This window comes from Euwallacea similis, chromosome 1, assembly GCF_039881205.1.
Source record: "Euwallacea similis isolate ESF13 chromosome 1, ESF131.1, whole genome shotgun sequence".
NCBI lineage: Eukaryota > Metazoa > Arthropoda > Insecta > Coleoptera > Curculionidae > Euwallacea > Euwallacea similis.
This window is the reverse complement of record NC_089609.1, coordinates 267,455-287,490: the sequence shown is the minus strand read 5'-3', so window position 1 is coordinate 287,490 and position 20,036 is coordinate 267,455. Positions and strand designations below refer to the sequence as shown.

The following is a 20,036-nucleotide window of genomic DNA, read 5'->3' as shown; positions in this document are numbered from 1 at the left end:
TTATATGTTATCACCGACTTTAAAGCTTGTGCTGGAAAGGAAATTTTAAGCAAACACACACATTATAGAAAATTCTTCGTTTATTTGCAAAAATGAAATTTTCATTACACGTAAAAATCAAATTGTATTAAAGTTAGATCCATACACAAAATACTTATAGCAAAAAATTATATTTTACTTAAATACCAGGGTGTCCAGCACGGCCCCAAGACACTGTACAATATTATTAGTCATCAAAACATCAACCTTTTCTTCCAAATGCCTCTTTGGATCTTGCTTGCCCACATTCTTTATTGCCAGTTGCTCAGGAGTCATTTTCTCCTCCTCCTCTAGAGCTACAAATAAAATTTATAAGAAGCTTACTGGCCCGTAACACAAAAATATACCTTTGTTATAATTTTTAGCCAGGTCCAACATATCTGCAACAGTCTTTTCGTTGGTGCTGCAGTTCTCTGAATAATCAGCTAATGTTAAGCCATCCATCCAAGACTTTTTGTGCAAATTTAACAGCATTTTCTGCTCAAGTTCATTCTTCCTGTAGTTTATACTAATTGAATAGTAGTGCCTGTTCAAACCATGAATAAGAGCCTGTACTGAGGGTTTCTGCAGATGGCCCAAATTTGAAGTTGTCTGCCTAGGCTCTTGCCCCAAAACCATCATATTTGGGTTTATTAATCTGAAGGCATCAATAACCACTTTGCCTTTAACAGACTGAATGGGATCTACAACTACGGCCACAGCTCTCTCAGATAAGGCCTCAAATGATTGCTGAGTATTGATGTCAACTCCAGAGAGCCAACATCCAAAACCAGGATGTGAATGGTACCAGCCCACCACCATTTCTGGTCGGCCAGTTTGGCGCAACATATCCAACATTTTTGCCTGGAAGACTGGGTCCACAGCTTCAACGCTGACTCCAGTTCCAGTTTGAGGCATAGCAAATACATCTATTACTCTCACTGTATAATCATCCACAAACTCCCCTGGGAAATGTTTCTTATATTTTACACGACTTTGACATAATGGGTAATAACTTACCCAACATAAGTCCCATGACTTCCATGGGTACACCGGCCCTTCCGTGTTTCAGCATCTTTAAAAGAGCGAGGGATGATATGTAAACTTGTTCGGCAGTGTCAACAACTGGGGCGTCGCTAGGAGGGGGCGCCTGACTTAATCCTGGCATTCCACCGCCTAATCTCAACAGTCTATCCATTGTTGAAGTTGATTATTACGGTTTTGCTTGAGGAAACTGAGACAACACACTCTTATAATGAGACTTTTGTTCGCTAGAAAATGTTGAGAATTCAGGATTTGCAAATCACGAAATATTGACACATCAAATAAATATAATTGACAGATGTCTGATGAAGTGAGGTTAAGTATTTGTTTTCAAGATTTTTTTATTATTTACTAACATTCAGATTTAGTATTAAGAGAAGGGTACCAGTGACAAATATTATATTAGCTTTTAACTTTAGGTTTTTTTTCATTTTCTATTTGCGAGTTTTAACTATTACACAATTTTTTTTACATAAGACTCGACAAACATATTTGTTTACATAGTATACTTTACAAATATTTCTTGAAATTGTATGAAAAGAAAGAAGCTCGTTACGTCACGAATAGCCACAGCTAAATATTTAAACTTTAGATAAGATTTATGATAATTATGTATCACCTTGTTTTTTAATGCTAAGCTAATACATTAATTACCACGGTATAATTTGTAAATGTCGTTTTGTAGTACAGTTATTTTAAAAATTGTTGAAACCCTGACACTTTTTGACGTAACAAGGTCATCGAAATGTGGTAACCATCTTTTCTCTAAATTTGATCAGCTGTTTATAGACCTTTTCAAAAACGATGATCGATTAGTTCAGATCATCACTTTCGAAAAGCCCTTATTAGTTTTATCCATTAATTTAAAATCCAACCTTTAATATTAAATAAATACGTTCGATGTGATTTAGATGAAACTAAACTTACCATATAACCAAAACCGAGCAATTTTCCAATTATATTACGTCATTATATTGCTATGTCTTGGATAGCGAAAAACTCCTTAACAACATTTCAAAAGTTTTGCATAAAAATCTTGAAATGCGGCCCTATTCCCAAACATATCGCTATCATAATGGATGGAAATAGGCGGTACGCCAGGAAAGAGCACATGGAGAAAGTTGAGGGTCACGCTAAAGGCTTTAACAAGTTGGCAGAATGCCTCAGTTGGTGCCTCGAGTTAGGAATTAAAGAAGTAACAGTATATGCCTTCAGCATAGAGAATTTCAAGCGAACTAAGAAAGAAGTAGATCAGCTGCTGCAGTTGGCTAGGGAAAAATTTACAAAACTTTTTGAAGAAAAACAAAAACTCATGGAGTATGGTGTGTGTATAAGAGTCATTGGAAATCTATCACTACTCCCTGTAGATTTGAGAAAACTCATGGCTGAAGCAGTTTTAATGACCAAAGGTAATAGCAAAGCCATACTAAATGTAGCCTTTCCATATACTTCCCAAGATGAAATCACCAGCAGCATTCAATTGCTTATCAAAGCAGCACACAAGGCTCAAATTTCAGTAGATGACATAGATGAGGAACTTATTTCTTGTTGCCTCTATACAAACCAAAGTCCTAACCCAGAAGTGTTGATAAGAACATCAGGTGAAGTGCGGCTCAGTGATTTCTTGCTGTGGCAGGCTTCAGAGAGCCAAATATTCTTTACAGATGTCTTGTGGCCTGAATTTGGAATTTGGCATTTATTGGCCTGTATTTTCAAATATCAGAGGGGAGTGGAACAGCTGCAAGGAAAGGATGAGTTAGGCCAAAGTTGTCAAAAAAGCATGAAGATAGAAAGGTTTTTGAACGAACTTAATTCTAAGAGAATTTCACAGATGGAAGTGTATGCCAATGTTTAGATTTATTATTAACAATTAAATAATGTTAATGTTTGCAATGGGTTTTTTTTAGTGAAAAACAGTTTTTTACTTTTACATTTTGTATAATTAGACATGTTGAACAAATTATAAGCAAGTATTAATATCTCCTTTAATGTAAATGTAATAATCGAACAAGCTACATGCCTTATTGTCAACAAATGTATGCTTCAATCTAGTTGTTTAGGCCTTTCTTAAATCAATAATAGCATATTACACAAAAGTTGTGAAACACATTATTATAGCCTGAATGTTAAATTTAAATCCCCAAGTGCACTATGCTGAGGGGTCTAAGACATACAGGTTATAGGGGCTTCACAACCACGATGTATATACAATTTTTCCCACTGCCAGATTTAACTAATAATTTTCCAGTAGTTTTCCTAAACTAAGTCTGAAAGGCAACTCATCCTTGGTCATACTACATCAAAAGTAATGACGTCCTTTGAGACAACTAATAATGGTCTTTTAAAGCTAGTAGTGGGAAATCATTTAAGTGAACCATTTGTTAGATGGGCCTTGTTAGAAACTTAACATAGATATCACAAATCAACATACCCCAGTAAAAACATATATCTCCCACAACAGACAATTATATATCTGCTGTTAGAGGCACAAAAATTAACAACTACCTGAGGCAACGGATAAAAAAAGCATGTTACACTTACTTAGGCCTAACATTAAAAAAACATTTATAGTATGGCACACTTGGTGCATCCTTGTATTTTATTTTTCCTCCTTTTGTCGTTGTCATTTTGTGGCTGATTGCGTATAATCCTAACTACCTCATGAAAAGTGGCATCAATATTCAAAGGAGGATCTTTTGCGCTAGTTTCGATGTATGGAATTCCTAGTTTATGTGCAAGCTCCCGTCCCTGCTCTTCTGTGACCTTACGCAAATGTACCAGGTCCACCTTATTGGCAACAAGAAGCATTGGATATGTGTCCCTATCCTTAACTCGGAGAATTTGGGTGTGAAAATGAACAATGTTTTCATAGCTGTTCTTGTCTGTTACTGAGTAAACCAGCAAAAATCCATCTCCCTTCCTCATATACTGCTCTCGCATTGCACTGAACTCTTCCTGCCCTGCAGTATCGAGAACATCTAGCATGCACCACTGACCATCAACTTCTACGTGTTGCATGTAGCTATCCTCAATTGTGGGATCATAGTCTGTTACAAATAATTTTTGGAAAAATTGGATTGTTATGGCACTTTTTCCAACACCTCCATCGCCGACTACTACGAGCTTAACTGTAGGTAAATTGTCAGTTGGGGGCTTCGTCATGGCTCTCATTAGGCCTTGGATGCAGCGAAATTAACGGATATAAATGCTCTGTCAATGAGGTGAGCCTTTAAAGGAAGAAACACCCTATTGGGGTGTGTGACTGGCTGGAACACATTACCCTGCAAAGGGGGAGATAAAGTAGTGTTTCAAGCTGCTGTGCAGCAGCTTGTTTTGTGGCAAATTACGTAGTTTATATTTATTAGCTTTATTTAGAAATATTGTGTTTTGACTTAACTACTGGAGTTGGAAAGTAAAGCTTTTGCGCATAATCATAATAGAGAGGTGGAGGGTGTAAATTGTCGACGTTGTTTACATTATTGCAAATCCATTATCCCAGTCGTTTTTAATTTTTATTTATCTTTATCTTGCTTCCACCAGTTTCAAAAAGGTAATATAAAGCGAATAAAGAACATGCTACCTCTGCGTCACAAATCTTTGTGTCGTCTTTGTTCTTCATCTGTCTCCTGTCAAATCAAAGTCATTAAATAGCACAGAAAGGAAGGCATTAAAAAACATTTATTCACTTTTCTGTGTGTTTGAAAATATTTTGGACGAAACTTCCATAGAAATTTTTGTATTTGTTTTATCTTGTAAACGTTTCAAAACATGCCCCGAGGTAAGCACCCTTCCATTCTCTTCATATAAATGACCCCTGGAGGTTATAGAACGTCTCCAGGCTCACAACATTCCATGCTTCAAAGGCTTTCTAATTGTTCATTTTTCTTGACTTTCCACAGGTAAATATACGAACCATAAGGGTCGCAACCGCAAGTTCACTAATCCCGAAGAACTTGAAGAAGAGAGAAGGAAAGAGGAACAAAAGAAAAGGTGGAGGCAGCAGCATGGAGGAGACAGCAGTAGTGATGAGAGTGAGGGAGATAAGAAGTCGAATGATGAAGAGTCTGGCAGTGAAGAGGAAGAGAGTAGCAGTGATGAAGATAATGCTGGGGTAAGGCCAAAAATTTGCTCACACAGTGGTGGAAAAAAATATTTAGATAACACTTCAGTCACAGAATAAAATGTTCCAAAATTGAAAGTATTAATTGCCTTAAACAATATGAATTATTAGCAATAAAATAAATGTAAAAGTCAATGAACATAAATTATATTCAAATCAGTATGAAATATAATAAGAAAAAAAGATTTAAATACATTCTACAAGATGTAACAACAAAAAAACAAAAAAAAATTGTAATAACTGTCTAGGCATAAAATTAATTAAATTATTAGATACTTCTGTAGAAACGCTCATCCATGCGTCCATTAACTCTTTTTTCAAACTGGTATGGTTGTGAATTGTTTTTTATATAAAATTTGAAGTTTCTCTTATTTTAATGAAAAAGCAACTGACTCTAGATGATAGTGATAAACCTGTTGCTATATGTTGTTTTGTTTATTACAATCAGCAAACAGGCGCATGTGCGTGTCTAAATATATTTTTCCTATTATATTTCATACTGGTTTAAATATAATTTGTGTTATTGACTTTTATATTTTTTTATTGCTAATAAATCATATAGTTTAAAAGACCTGACTATGAAACTTCTTTTTTATATATACATTGTTAAGAGCAATTAATACTTCTGATTTTAAATATTTTATACTTTGACTAAAGTGTTGTCTAAATACTTTTTTCTGCCATTGTGACTGTCAAGTAAATTTAAGTAGGTAATCCTGTAATTTCTGTTTTTGTAAAAAGTAATTTCTGGGTTATTAATAAGCCCCCAAGAAGCCCAGATAGGATTTCAGTGGAGATAAAAGGCTTAAAAGTAGTAGTAATAAAACAGTATTATAATAAGTACTTACATAATTCATGTTTGCATTATCTTTACCTGCTTTTAAAACAAACTGTCTCTTAACTATTTGACTAAAATCTTTTGCTTCTTCTCACAGAAAGCCAAAGGAGTATCCAATTTAATTGAAATAGAAAATCCAAACAGGGTCCAGAAAAAACTTAAAAAAGTCACCAAACTAGACACTGCCGATTTAGCTGAAAAACCTCAATTGTCTCGAAGGGAAAGAGAGGAGATTGAAAAGTATTTTGTTTTTTGCTGACTATATATGTGGTAATATAAAATATTATGTATGTTATAGGCAAAAAGCTCAAGCTCACTATCAAAAGTTGCATGCAGAAGGAAAAACTGACCAAGCAAGAGCTGATTTGGCTAGGTTAGCAATTATTAGGCAGCAAAGAGAAGATGCTAAGAAGAGAAGAGAAGTGGAACAAAAAGGTATGTCATTGAGTTGTTTTTAAGGGAATTTTCTTTGTAAATAATTGATTTTCAGAGAGAGAAGATGCTGCCAAGGCAAAAACTGCAGCTACTCAAAAAGCACTAGGCAAAAAGTAATTTTTATACTTTGACTCAATTAAAATGTCTTGATTTTTTCATTTCTCATTAATATTCACAAATTGAAGAATTTAGACTGTTTCCTTAATTTTTCTAAATGTTACAATTCATTTTTGTTAATTAATACAACACTGAAGCACTTTCTTTTTGTCGAAGATACATTAAAAGTGAAGTTTCTACCTTAGATTTATTGAGTTATTAACACATCTGTAGATTTGAATAAAACTGCCGTTTAGGTGGAGCCCCATTACTGTTTTCGCTTATATAAATACAAAAAGGTAGATGTACAAAAAATTCTGAAAATGTGCATCAGTATGCTGTCGCTTGTTACATTCATTTTATCCTGACTACTTCCACCACCTAAACACCATGCACAGGACTAACTGCTAAACGGAGGCAGATTCTTTCTTTCGTACTATAACCAGTTTGGCTACTTATTCCTCAATAGCACCAGAATGATACTTGATGTGATGGCGTGTACATAGCACCACGTCAAGGTTTAGGCAATTCACAATCCAAATGAGTATTTTTCACGTGACCGCTCATAGGTGGTTACTTCTTTTTATACCCATAATTTTTGTCACGAGCGAACGAAACATTGTTCAAAATATATCATAGTCCTGAGCATCAATTTTGGCAAGAACTTGGCTACTGCTGAACGACAGTGTTTACATTTGGATTTTCGAACTAAAATAATTTGGAAGAATCAGATGATTCAAAAACTATCAGGAGCTAAATATACCTCCTGATCAGGTGATTCAAGAACTATCAGGAGCTAAATATACCTCCTTACACTTCTGCTTTCCTGATACAAAGTGGCAAAATTTCAGTAAAATACTCGAAATTTGAAGCGTATAATAAATTTTGCGTAAAAAATTTAGGAAATATTGAGTGAGGGCTCCGATATCGACAAGATTGGGCTCCGATATCGATAAGATTGGGCTCCGATATCGACAAGATTTGGTTCCAAAATAGACGTATGATACAGCTTTGACTTGCTGCGGTCAAAACTCGCATCTGACTTCGATTTTTTGGGTTTTTGGTAGGGGGTTTAGACAAGATGGAGGAAGATGATTGAGGGTATGGTGAACTCACTACCCCCTGCCAAATGCACCTTTACAAAGAGGGTTATTTTGGAGAATCTGCATTTAATTTAACACTAAAATGTGTCCCCCTTGAAAACAAAATCGATGTATCGTGGCAATTTGTAATATTGTGATTGTAGTTCAAAATAAGCCTGATGCACCCTGTATGTATTGGTTATTTGTAATATGAGAATTTTTTTACTATAATAAAAAATAACATCAAAATGATTTAACACATTTTTTAATAACAAAAAAACCATAGTAAAACAGCATTTAATTACATTGATCAATGTGCATAAGTAAAAACCATATCACTTACTCCCCCAACGCGGTTTTCGTTTTTCAATGAAACTTTGAATTCCTTCTTTGCAATCTGGTAGTTGCAAATTTTCCTGCATTTTCTCTCCTCCCAATTCGTAGGCTTTCTTCACATTATAATGAATTTGTTGATAGTAAAAAGTCTTCCCCAACTCAACAATATCCCTACTTTTTGCTTTAATGGCATTGCAAATATTCTCAAGTTCCTCATTTAATTTTTCCTCTGAACATACTTTTGTTATAAGTCCTATTCTAAAAGCTTCTTCAGCTGATACTGGGAAGCCGGTAAATAGCATGTAAAGGGCAGATGTTTTTGGTATGCTTCTAGCTAGAGCCACCCCAGGAGTAGAGCAAAATATACCAAAATTAGCACTGCAAACATTTGGATAAAAGGAAACACCCATTTAAAATGTTTATTACCCTGGAGTTGAAAAAACACTTCTCTTAGAGGCAATAGCCATATCACATTGGGCCACAAGTTGACATCCAGCGGCTGCTGCAATGCCGTCAACCTTTGCAATTACTGGCACTGGACAATCCAATATTTTATTCATTAATTCAGACGCTAGTTGGAAACACTTTTGTTGTTTACTTTGATCACTGACCTATGAGGGATTTACCTGGTTCTTTTGCTATTAAGAATTATTGTTGGTACATACAAGTTCTTTTAAGTTGTGGCCAGCTGAGAAGGCTGGTCCTTCTCCAGATATTACAATAACTCTTAATTCCTTATTTTGTTGGTCTGATGTTAGATGGTAGATGAGGTTTTCCATCATTTCAATGGATAATGCATTTCTGAAATATAGAAAATGGTGAATGACATTATGGTTGATGTTCTCTTAGGAAATATTTCACTACAAATGTGATTGCTAACATTAAGTTTGTGTGAGAGGCAGATTACTAAGGTGTCTTGGTGTATGAGATCAAAGTCGGAAATGAAATCACTCACACATCATTCACAGACACATTAGCTGTACACATATCAGTTTTTTTTTTTTGGAATTTTGAGTTATTTCTGAAGCATTTTAGTGTACAAAAATTCATCAGCAATCTAAGTCTAAGATTTCTATAACAGAACTCACCTTGCCTGTGAATTACACATAACAATTTCTTTAATTCCGTTAGCAAACTCAGTCTTGATTTGTGGGGATGTTGATAAGAACCTATTATTAAATATCACCTTTGATCTCTAAAAAATACATTGAAATCCATACAACTTTGTATTAAGGCAATTTTGGTTGGCGAGTGGTACATGTTTAGTACTTAAAACTGGTAGGTTAGGCTTATTTAATACTGTAGTTGAAGTGAAGAAGTAAAATCTCAATTTGAGGTACAATACGTCTACCGATCGCATTGAAACTCTTGTATAAAACTTTTTTTATAAACTCAATAAGTAGTATAACAAGTGAGATGAAAAGGTGTCTAAATAAAATTGGACATCTTGTAAATTCTTGGAAAATCTGTTTTAAGAAAAGCACTGATTTGGGGTGAATAAACAAGTAAAAGCAAGAACATAGAAGGTCAATGTTAAATTCCCTGAATATAATCTTTAAAGCATCTCAGAGTCTGATGATAGAATAGAAATATAAGTATTAATAGTTCTTACCTTGAGTATTAACATTGAACTTTTTGTTAACATTCTGTTTTCTTAAGCAATAAACATTAATTTCTATAAAAATTCAGGCGTAACTTTTTTAGTTCAAATAGAAACATAACCTAGAAAAAAATTTGGGTTGACATTATAAATCCATTGACGTCTTACGTCTACTTAATGACGTCAATGAGTTTATTATGCACCGCACTTGCGAATTTAATTTATTTGACCAAAATCAAGCATATATTCTTAATTTAACTCTACTTTTATTTTATATACACAAAATAAGGCACATTATAAAAATAGGTACTAGGACACGACGGTAATTTACTGGCCTAAAACACACTCTTAAGTACTCTCACGTGAATTATATCAACCAGTTAAGTTTTTGAAGATAAATTGCAAATTTCATAAGTACAAATCACCATTACGTCAGATATGTTCTGAGATATGTACACATTTTTATACACACCAAAATAAGTACAAAAATTCCTCCTTTACAATAATAGGAATAACAACAAAAAAAAAACAATTTAAGTACAAACATTTGTACAATAAAAATATTCACAAATAATAATACTCAGTCAATATCAAAGCAATATTGCCTACTCCCCATTGAGCACTGCGTCATTGGTACTAAAAATTAATTGACTAGTGAAAATCCTCTACAACTTGGACTTGTCGTAGTTCTCCAAGTCCCACTTCTGAGCACTGGAGTTAAAATCACAATATTCCATCACAACTTTCGTTTTGGCCGCGTTTATAGCCATGCACTTGCCACTACTACCGTGTCGGATTATCTTCTTGTCCGAGTCATAATCCCAGAATTGGTTGCCTTTGCTGCCGTGACACGGGTAGAGAATCGTTTCTTGACCGCTGTAGTCCAAGCATGCTTCATCTCGCCTGATTTCTCCAGTTTTGCTATAGAGCCAAAACTAAGAAAATATATTAGTTAAATCATTTTTATTTCAGATTATAAACGTAGCTATCCACCTGATTTCCTCCTTGTTTGTGGCAAGGATAAAGGCCTATAGGTTTGTGCAGGTCGTTCTTGCGGGCTGCAGAGTCTAGACATGTTCGGGCTCCAAACCCCAAATTGCGAATCTGAAGGAATGATAATTAAATTTTCGAATAATAAAAATTCAACGATGGTACCTCCCCATTGGCGACGGCTTCCCCAGGTACAAACAACTCTGGATAGATATAGTCTAGATACCACTTAAAGGTCTTACATCCAAGATTCTCTCTAAGAGCCTTCCTGGAGCTGACATCTCCATAATTACCCTTGTCGTTCCCTACAAATTCTCCCTGTAATTTCAAGCGCTTAAAGCGAATTTGCGGCCATACCTATCCTTTGATAGTAATACTGGGCATAATCATCTAGCCAAACGTCTGCAAGCCTAACCGAATTTCTCCTCAATACATTCACGCCTTTTCTCCATTTATAAGGAGACCTTTTTCTGAAAATATGCCCCACGTGGGAGCATGGGACAATCTCCAGGGTGCCCCCACACATCCAGGTTTTAAATGAAAGCTCCAGATTTTCTCCGCCCCAAATATCAAAGCCATCATCATAAGTCCCCAGTTTTCTAAAGAACTCCTATAAGCAGCCTCTTCAGTACCATCTTGATTCAAATACAAAAAAAACTCACTCTATCTATGCTAAACAGCCCTCCTGCCATTGTTGGACTCCAAACAGGTTCCGCAGTGTCCTTATGCCTCTTCCTTTCGTGCTGAGGCACTGCATGCCAGTTAAATTGTAAATTCCAGTCGAAGCCGCCTACATTGACTCCATTGCTATCATGGAAAACATATTCCAACGTAGTATCGTCTATAACGTCTATAACTGGACACACTACAGTGGTAGAGTTGCGGGCAATGCGGTCCAGCAAAGGCTCCAACCAGCCCTCAGTGCACTCACAGTGCGAGTCCAGGTAAGTGAGTACTGCGCCTGTGGCGTGTTCATAGCCCAATAGTCGGGCCCTTATTAGCCCCACTCGCTCGGGGGCTCGCACAATTTTTACTTTAGGCTCGTTAGCCCAGTAGTCCTCTAACTGAGTTTTCAAATGATCCATATTGGAGAAATCATCCACCAACACCACTTCCTGGATTAGGTGTGACGGGGAGCGGTCAAGAACTGAATGGACTGTACGCAAAAGTACTGACCAGGCCTCATTGTGGAAGCAAATTACTACGGAGGTTTTTGGAAGGTCTGTTAAGTAGCGGTTTGATTTTTTGCACCTAAAACCCATTCGTGATAGTCAGTTTTAGTGGCGAATAAATCTTAATAAGCACATAATTGCCATTTCTAATAATAAACAGGGGCACTAATGTCAGGAAGACAATTAACGCTAATTAGCTCAATTTAAACGGGGAGCCATTTGAGACAATGCGGAGGTTTTAATTGTTAATTACTGCTCAAGACGGATATTGAGTTGCAATTATCACGGCGATGAGGGGGGAGAGTTTTACAACCGTGTGGGTAACTGGAAATTAAAAACTTCCTTTTTCCCTTACCATTCATCCCTTGCGTCAGGCAGGCTCCTATGAACACTAATCATGTCGCTAGCGTACTGATTGAAAGCGTTGTTCATCCAGCCCTCGTCTACCATATTTTTCACGCTCCCTGAAACATGAGAATTCTATAATTACTTCCTCGTTAGAGAGAATACTCTCTACCGGTCAAATTTTTGGGTAAAACTACGGGCTTCCCCATTTCGCCTGGAACATCCTGAGGTGGTGCCAGCACCAAGTTGTCATCGAAGGGGAGGTTTTTTTGGTCACCCTCCTCTCTGCGGAAAGGCTCAGCTGGACCGGGAGCATCATTAATTATCTGGAAGAGTTATGTGGTAATTATATTTAATTAATGTGATGGGGGTATGTAGAATTGGAAGAGAAACAGTGGAATGATATTTGTCAGTTGCAGGTCACGTTTCTGTATTTTCATCTGAGCTTGGTAAAGGTGCGTTTCACAGAATGTGAGCACAAATTGAGGGGCTTAAGGAGGGAAAACGGAATTTGAAAACTCGGAAATGTCAAGGTTTAACCTGTATTTTTTTTAGACCAAGCGTTGTGAAAGACTCAGTACGTGACAGTTCTGACCAGGTTTACCGCGCCTTCACATACGACGAGTGTCCGAAAACACATATTCCAACTTAACATTAAGGTGTGCAAATGTCACTTACTTACCTCGTTTCTCTCTCGTTGCCAACTTTGCCCTATCTCTCGGTCCCTTTCCCCCACGTTCGTCGAATCCCACGAGATCAGCACAGCAATGATGAACCATGCTATGGCCACTATCACCACTAGCTTGAGCAAAACCGACCTGTAAAAACTCCCTCTGAGACTTCGTCACGCAATCAAATCCATACGAACTTTTTGAAGCAAACCAGCATGGTGTCGCCGACGCTAAAACTATCATCAGGGCTTCCTAATCAACATTATTACGCTGTCGTGATGAATCGCAGTGTTATCGTGAGAAAACCTGCGAAGCCATGGCCATAGGTGTTATCAGGGAGAACCGACTTAGTGATAAGCCAGTTGATAAGGACCTATGTGGATTTCTGTAAGTAAACAGTAAATGTGTAAGTGGCAAACGAATTCGTACAACACGGTAACCGGCATTGATGATATTTTATTTGATAAAATGCTGCAAGTCAAGGTGATCGAGTATGAACAAAGCAGCTCAGGTCATCTGCAGAACCTCAGTAAAATCACCACTAAGGATCGGTTTCGACATTATTTCTCGTTTTCAATTAACGCGTATTTTGATAAAGGTCGTCTACTTTGGTGTATCGGAATACCCATTACTTAAGCAGCTTTTTGTCGATTTGAATAATGTTGGTCTCGGACATAGGAATCTCTTAATTGGCTCTACCGACTTAACATTCAAGCTGTTTTTGCCGTTTTTTTTTATGGAGACTGGTGATTTTAGTGGTCACTTTATAATGAGCTTTAAGTGAAGTAAAAAATGATTTATGTGTGTTCTTCAGGTCTTAGGCGGAAGCAAAGAAAAGTACATCTTGGTGCGGTTATTGCGCATTACTTAAGCATTATTAAAGCAGGCAATAAGTGTCTATTTAAGGCATATTGCGAGCGGAATTGTACTTTTGTTATGAGGAGGACTGGGATCATGAGAGCGAGACTTTTCCATTTGGGACCATTTTGCGGTACCAGGCCTCAAATTTGCTGAAAAGCGGCGCGATCTAATAAAATTATTTTGAACTTTGTGGCACACGAAACTACATTTTAAGCATCTGCCGATCGATTCTCCAACTACTCCAACTTTCTCGTTTAAATATCATCCAATAAACCCACAAAATACAGTCCTGCAGTTCCGGCATCGTGACCGGTCACGATTTTTCGCAATCCATCATCATTAATTATCTTTTGTGTTCAACTGTGGGTCATCACCAGTAAAATAAGATCTCTTATCTAACCGGCAACATGAAGACGATATTATACCACATGAAATGCTGCATACCCTCCTTTTAAGGGGAAACTCCCACGCAATTCCATGCAGTCAAGTTAATTATATTAAGTACGCCACGTAATGGCAAAGTAATACCCACTGAAATTTTTTATTACAGCTCTTAAGGAGTCAATATTGGCAATTAATTTTCATCACTCTGTATTATCGACGTCCGAAGAAAAACAGAAGTTGAGGAAGCCATGAAACTCTTATAGCAAAAGTTGGGAATTTCAACATGAACGTTTAAAGGAAACTTCGAATAGTTTGCGCCAGTTTTCGGATTATTTACGAGATATAGCATAATCCTTGAGGATGGCAATAATTCATAATTTATCATATTGCACGTCTCTGTTATGAAAGACTAGTTGAATCTGATTAATTCCGTCGATAAAAATCGCATTTATAAGGTGATTTCACAGTAGAAAGTGAGAGTTCACTGCTTTGCACCGAGTGTGTTATTAAAAGTACATTACCGGCACAGACATGACTGTTTAATTTAATTATGCCGAATAAATTAGCAGATATTTGTTTTTTTCATAAAATAAATTTAAAGTCTGGATTCGAATTGTCCACTCAATTAGATCATATTTTGTATAAATTTGCGCCTAATAATTCAAAAGATAATGTAGCAGGGCCGACTAAGATTGAGAACAAACATGAACGCATTCTAGAGAATTATATCTGCCTCAGGCAGGAAGACGATGAAACAGGCAACCATACGTGCATCCTCCAAGGAACTATGTGGTCGAAATTATATGCGCTGTTCAGAATCTTTTTGAGTGATGTTTGACGAAACGGAACTTATAAGAGCAGTTTTTAGGGATTTTAAAGATTATTTGAACCTAAATAACCTCGTTTAATCATAAAAGGCTAATAATACTCCTTTCCTCTGTTGATGACAATGTTTTTTGAGAATTTCTTATAATGCTAATTGTTTCTGGCGACTGGCCCGAAATGAAGGAACACGCAATGACGGCCTTCATTCAGTGCTGAAACAATTAAAAGGTGCGAGCAATAAAAGGCCGCCTGACGAACCTAAAATCCCACTCAGGATTGAACAAAAGCAAATTTCGTTGTCCTTTGCGGCCCACACATCCGCCGAATAACTCAGATAAAAGTGAGCAAAAAATTTAACATAAACGCAAACTGTTTGTTCATACAGTGCCATGCTATCAGTTATTTAGAAGCGAAGTTTACGTATTCATGGAGATAACAGAAGAATTATGTCAATAGCAACTAAGGTTTCCGACACATTCCAGTTAAAGTGTATTTTTTTCCCAAAACTTCAAAACTTTTTCGCAAACTTACTGACACTGTCGCAGCTTCAAAATTTTCAGAGAAAAATCCTTTTTCTTGATCCTCTCCCTGGATAATCCTTAAGGGAACTTCAAGTTCAAATAAACTTCACAGTAGTAACTTAAGCCACTAATGCGATAGGTCGTGATTGGAGGTTCGACGATCGACAAGTTATGCTCGCATCTGATCAGTTAACTGTACTCTTATACACGCTACGGCGAACTGAAGACGAGTTTGTCGTAAAACCTCCTCTCTGTGAAGCTGTCCGGAGTTTTCGCAGTGAGAGGTTCTTTTAGAGACGCTAAAATTCTACGTGTATATAGCTGGGTGTAGCTGTAGCTATAAATAATGCTTTTGGAGGCATTACACTAAGGTAAAATGTGGCTTTGGAACGCAAATTCTGTGTGTGCGTTGAAAGGGTATTTGACCACGATTGATGAATAGTGCAAGGTTGACTATGAATCCCGAATTACTTAATCCTTGAAGGTTTGCCAAGGAAGAATTACATACTTTACACCCATACTTACATCTTACTTATATTTGAGATGAGGATCTTTGGGTCGGTTGGCAAATGGCCGCGTGGCTGTGGCTTTCAAGAGACATCCCATTGCCCCATTTCCTCCGTATCTGCACGCGGACTTTGGCTTTTCCTTTTGGCCTTTCTCAACTTCGGAGTCATATCTGGAAGTGGTGTTTATAATACACCAACGATCGAGAATAAGTTTACCACAATCTTGTTCGTCCTTTTAGCAAATTAGGCACTAATTTAATACTCGGCGAAATCGAAGGAAATGACACAAGCATGACAGCTTAACTGTTACGTAAGGTGCATGACGCATCTCTGCGTTAAAACGACGTCATAAGAGTACCGTTTTCCGTTCGAAAAATGGTGCCAATTTTAGTGGGTGTCGGCAATTGTTTGCGAAAACAAAGTAATCTATTTATAAAGTTGACAAAAATGACAATTGCCTTATAAAAAAATGGCGACCGTCCTTCGACGAACGCGCTGCCAAGACTAAAACCTTCCAAAAGTCCTCTGCTGCAGAAATACGTACCTAATGGGACGACGAAATGCTGATTAATTTGAGGACAGTAAAAAAAAAGTAGTAAAATTAAGAGATAATCTGAACACTAACCACATTTATTTAAGCTCTTTTAGATGCTTTGAGCCACCCTCAAGCGCATCGAGAGGCCGCTCTTATTCATTTTATGATAACGTCTACAAAAAAACGACTTTTGCATGCGAAAATGGGTCTTTATGTCTTCCTTCGAATGATATCAATTAGTGGTTTGTAGCAATTTATTTCGTTTTAAGTCGAGCTAAAGGGGGCTGTTTTTGCAGCCCATGTGACGGGTGATCATTTAAAAAAACTCGCAGTACACGGTGAATTACAAGCGGAGGGAATTAATTAAGCCATTTATTATTCCCTTCAAACATTGATACCCGACAAGCCTCTGACATTTGAACGCCTACTTTAGGTTTTCCTTAACGATCACCCAGTACTACAGAATCTTGGTGCTTTGTAACCTTCAAAGCCGCCTTTTTAATGACGATACTTTACGCACGCAGCATCTTTTCTTCTACCTGTAGGTCAACAGAAACTAATTAGGTAATGCACTTCAAATTGGCATGAAGTTAAATCGCACTCAGCTTTTACCTTATCGATGAGACGCCCGGAAAAGCGTACTGCAAAGGTGAACTGTAAAGCATTATAGTCTTCTTAATGGTTATCTTTCTGTATTTGGCAATTATTGCACAAACGGTCCCATTCTAAACGATCTACCAGTAACCATTAAGATTTATGTCAGCTGAGATGCAAGTACCGCAAGAGGCTGTTGAGCAATTGAATGTATGTAGTTGGTGCTCTTGTTGCACATTTTGCAAATCGTTAAGTCTAGATTCAAATAATAAATCCGTTTAATTATAAATTCCATTCGATTTTGCCCAAAACCGAGACGGAAAGTCCTTCTGATTGCATCTTCATATTCAAATTCGCATTACGTTCTCCCTATCTTGGATTGGAACGTCGCTGATTGGCAGTTTGTTTGAGGAAAGAAATCTTAATTGCCAAATCCAATGATTTTTCATAATTTTTGTCGAATTCGCTAAGCAGCGTCATGTATAGATCGCCCAATACCACTTCTTTCTAAATATCGCAAATATAAAGCGATAAATCAGAGTTGAACTGGGGATTGTATGATTTTGCATGCTACGAATTAAAGGATCAGCGAGAGCAGGACAGGATGGCTTTTAGGTATTAAATTTATCGAGAACATTAGTCGTTCTCCCCATTTGCCAAGCTCAATAAGAGCCATTTGTTCCTATTTGAAGTATTAAGTTTAGAAAGTAATAGGGGGGGGGCATTATTGCCTTAATTGTAATGGATTATTGTGGAGCGATTTGCATACAATATAAAAATTTGGACGTACCAGTGCCAGTAAGAAACTAAAGTGCTCGTAAAAGTAGTCGAAACGAAACATTTTTCGAGTGATTTTTGAAAGCTCGGCCAATTTTCCTGAAAACAAAAAGCTGAATGCCCCATTCTAGTGCGTATTAGTACGCTATTAGTTTTTTTCAGCGTGAGTTAACCTTGAGTCAAACTTCAGGGAAGTAGAAATACTGTTCGCATAATTTTACGTGCCAGGAAAAATGCTTTTCAATCTTCATTAAAGCTGCTCTGCAAGAGCAAACTGTAACTGAATGTGAAATCTTCGGGGGGCCTAAAACCGCTACCTGCGAATTATATGCAGAGTTCCGCAATAATTTTAATGGTCCCCCTGGATTCAGCAGGAAGTTGTTGCGCAACTGGGGTAAGGATTAAACGAACGTCTCATTTGCTAAAGCGCTCGAACCACCCTGCTTGAAATAATAATGTATTATTCCAAGTTTCGATATACCTCTAGCCAGGTCCCCTTCCCCCCCCCCCCCTCCCTCTTCACTTCTCCCCTCAAAGTTTTTAAGGTGGGATTTTGATTTATGCACAGTTCCATTACGACTGCGGTTGGTCGCGTCCTGCTCTAAAAAATGGACGATAAATCCTCCGGTGTACATAATTTTAATTTACTACATAGGTGTACCTGTGTCGCTTATCGTAAATTTTCGTCGCTTCCTCTCTGTAGAACCAGCTTTATGAAATATTACTTGCACAGTCTAATTATACGTAGGGCGAAACATGCTTCACGGACAGGGGCGTAGGTGCTGGGCAACATTCCTGTTTGTGTAGCCAGGCCCCTAGAGAGCCTCAATACGTCAAGATCGCAAGCAATAATAAGGAAGCCCTATACTTGCATTGTCTATTTTAGGAGACAAGGGTAACAAATGACGTTGGGGCAGAATCCTTTTAGACCTATAAATTTTAATACCGTTCTCTTCATCAAGGTGTCATACGAACGACGGACTCCTAAAAGACAATTCATCTTTGTTACTGGTGCTATTTGTTATAGGGGCACTTTTTGTCGGGTTTGCGCCTTGATGGCCCGTCAGGATTATCCTTTATTCTGGAATCGGAAAATTGGCTCAATTTTGTCAGACTAGTTCCTCAACCACACTCCGGTCCCGGCGAGATGGCAATACACTTAGGGCTATAATTGGCACACTACTTCATTAACGGCCAATAGATCAAAGTCCTGGCAGCTGCATCTTGAAGATAAAAAAATAAAACTGTGAATTGTTCGGTGTTTTCCAAAGTCGGTGAATATACGGGAATAGGTAAAGGCGATAAGGGGAATGTATCCCCATGTGCGGTCAACATGGAGCAATGTTGTGGAAATAATTGCCGTACATTGCTCCATTAATGCTCGACCTCGCCGAACCATGCATGCTGAGCCATTAAGACTGTAAAAGTTTCCCGGGTAAAAAACAGAATTGTTGTCTTCTTGGTAAATGCGACCCTAAGTGGATCGTTTCAAGCAAATCAATTTGCTTAGCCTTTAGCCACCATAACTAAGACCCATATTAGCCACATTAGGTAATGAAACCTAACCCTAAAAAAACTTAAGGTCAAATGAAGTGACTAAAGACAAATATCATACAAGTTACAACTGCTTTCGTACTACATTGAAACAAAAAAAAATCTCTCGAAGAAAAACACTCTCTTTAGGAGGAATATTAGAAAGGTTTTCGAGCTGTCGCTCGCAAGAAAAATGACATAGAAAACGAAAGCCCTTACATTGCGAAGTGGGATCTAACTCTATTACAAAGACATCAAAGGGGCGAGAAACTTGATAGGTTACATGTCGTAGGTATCATCTATTATATTACGTCTCAGGCAGATAATTAAATTTAGGGAAACGTCGTTAGGATGCCTCAAGGTAATCCTTCACGACGGGCATATTCATTTTATCCGAGAAAAGTGCATTCTTAGATCATCTTCCGGGAAGCTAAATAGCAAAGACGACATGATTACCTTGACAATTTACGATCTGCACTGAAGAAGCCATCTCCAACTTTCGACGCGATAAGATCCAATCTCCCTAGTTGCATAACGTCCATTTAACGGCAGCTTTTCTAGTGTAGCAGTTCGCATAACCGGCAATTAAATTGTTTGTCTGCCAGTGTATATAATAAGTATAATCGAGGAAGTTCTTCTGCGAACGGTTCACACCGTATAATTTCGGCCAAGTTCCCACGAGCAATAGGTAAACGAGCAGTTTGACCTTAGGTCGATTTCGATGAAAGCGGATGACATGAGAGTGATGTG

General features: G+C 37.4%; 6 protein-coding genes across 8 annotated transcripts; 2 read left to right on the top strand and 4 right to left on the bottom strand.

Moving 5' to 3' along the window:
* Positions 1-62: 62 nt before the first annotated feature.
* Positions 63-1,356, bottom strand: Rpn11 (regulatory particle non-ATPase 11). Its single transcript, XM_066392787.1, has 3 exons — positions 1,039-1,356; positions 387-983; positions 63-335 (listed from the first exon to the last, which is right to left on the bottom strand). Exons 1-3 carry the CDS (start codon positions 1,214-1,216, stop codon positions 175-177), a joined length of 936 nt encoding a protein of 311 aa, XP_066248884.1. The 5' UTR covers positions 1,217-1,356; the 3' UTR covers positions 63-174.
* A 622-nt stretch (positions 1,357-1,978) lies between these two features.
* LOC136413932 (dehydrodolichyl diphosphate synthase complex subunit DHDDS-like) lies at positions 1,979-2,951 on the top strand. Its single transcript, XM_066397701.1, has one exon. The coding sequence runs from the start codon at positions 2,042-2,044 to the stop codon at positions 2,915-2,917; it is 876 nt and encodes a 291-aa protein (XP_066253798.1). The 5' UTR covers positions 1,979-2,041; the 3' UTR covers positions 2,918-2,951.
* Positions 2,952-3,022: 71 nt separating this feature from the next.
* Positions 3,023-4,481, bottom strand: LOC136413961 (ras-related protein M-Ras-like). Its single transcript, XM_066397738.1, has one exon. It carries the CDS (start codon positions 4,231-4,233, stop codon positions 3,628-3,630), a length of 606 nt encoding a protein of 201 aa, XP_066253835.1. The 5' UTR covers positions 4,234-4,481; the 3' UTR covers positions 3,023-3,627.
* Positions 4,482-4,685: 204 nt separating this feature from the next.
* On the top strand, positions 4,686-6,819 carry LOC136412086 (28 kDa heat- and acid-stable phosphoprotein-like). The gene is made up of 5 exons (XM_066394981.1): positions 4,686-4,840; positions 4,962-5,173; positions 6,118-6,260; positions 6,319-6,455; positions 6,511-6,819. Exons 1-5 carry the CDS (start codon positions 4,831-4,833, stop codon positions 6,570-6,572), a joined length of 564 nt encoding a protein of 187 aa, XP_066251078.1. The 5' UTR covers positions 4,686-4,830; the 3' UTR covers positions 6,573-6,819.
* Positions 6,820-7,953: 1,134 nt separating this feature from the next.
* LOC136413940 (enoyl-CoA hydratase domain-containing protein 3, mitochondrial) lies at positions 7,954-9,704 on the bottom strand. 3 transcript variants are annotated; one of them, XM_066397714.1, is made up of 5 exons: positions 9,582-9,704; positions 9,058-9,164; positions 8,635-8,770; positions 8,396-8,580; positions 7,954-8,347 (listed from the first exon to the last, which is right to left on the bottom strand). In XM_066397714.1, the coding sequence occupies exons 1-5, from the start codon at positions 9,612-9,614 to the stop codon at positions 7,969-7,971; spliced, it is 840 nt and encodes a 279-aa protein (XP_066253811.1). In that variant the 5' UTR covers positions 9,615-9,704; the 3' UTR covers positions 7,954-7,968. The 3 variants fall into 3 exon arrangements, with proteins under 3 accessions (XP_066253811.1, XP_066253818.1, XP_066253826.1); XM_066397721.1 differs by having other exon boundaries at positions 9,058-9,138; positions 9,582-9,615; XM_066397729.1 differs by lacking the exon at positions 9,058-9,164 and having other exon boundaries at positions 9,582-9,685.
* Positions 9,705-9,815: 111 nt separating this feature from the next.
* Positions 9,816-15,569, bottom strand: LOC136413922 (putative polypeptide N-acetylgalactosaminyltransferase 9). The gene is made up of 10 exons (XM_066397690.1): positions 15,349-15,569; positions 12,945-13,132; positions 12,759-12,894; positions 12,249-12,402; positions 12,087-12,195; positions 11,222-11,810; positions 10,917-11,169; positions 10,725-10,864; positions 10,563-10,673; positions 9,816-10,504 (listed from the first exon to the last, which is right to left on the bottom strand). The coding sequence occupies exons 2-10, from the start codon at positions 12,962-12,964 to the stop codon at positions 10,235-10,237; spliced, it is 1,782 nt and encodes a 593-aa protein (XP_066253787.1). The 5' UTR covers positions 12,965-13,132; positions 15,349-15,569; the 3' UTR covers positions 9,816-10,234.
* Between the last annotated feature and the right edge of the window lie 4,467 nt (positions 15,570-20,036).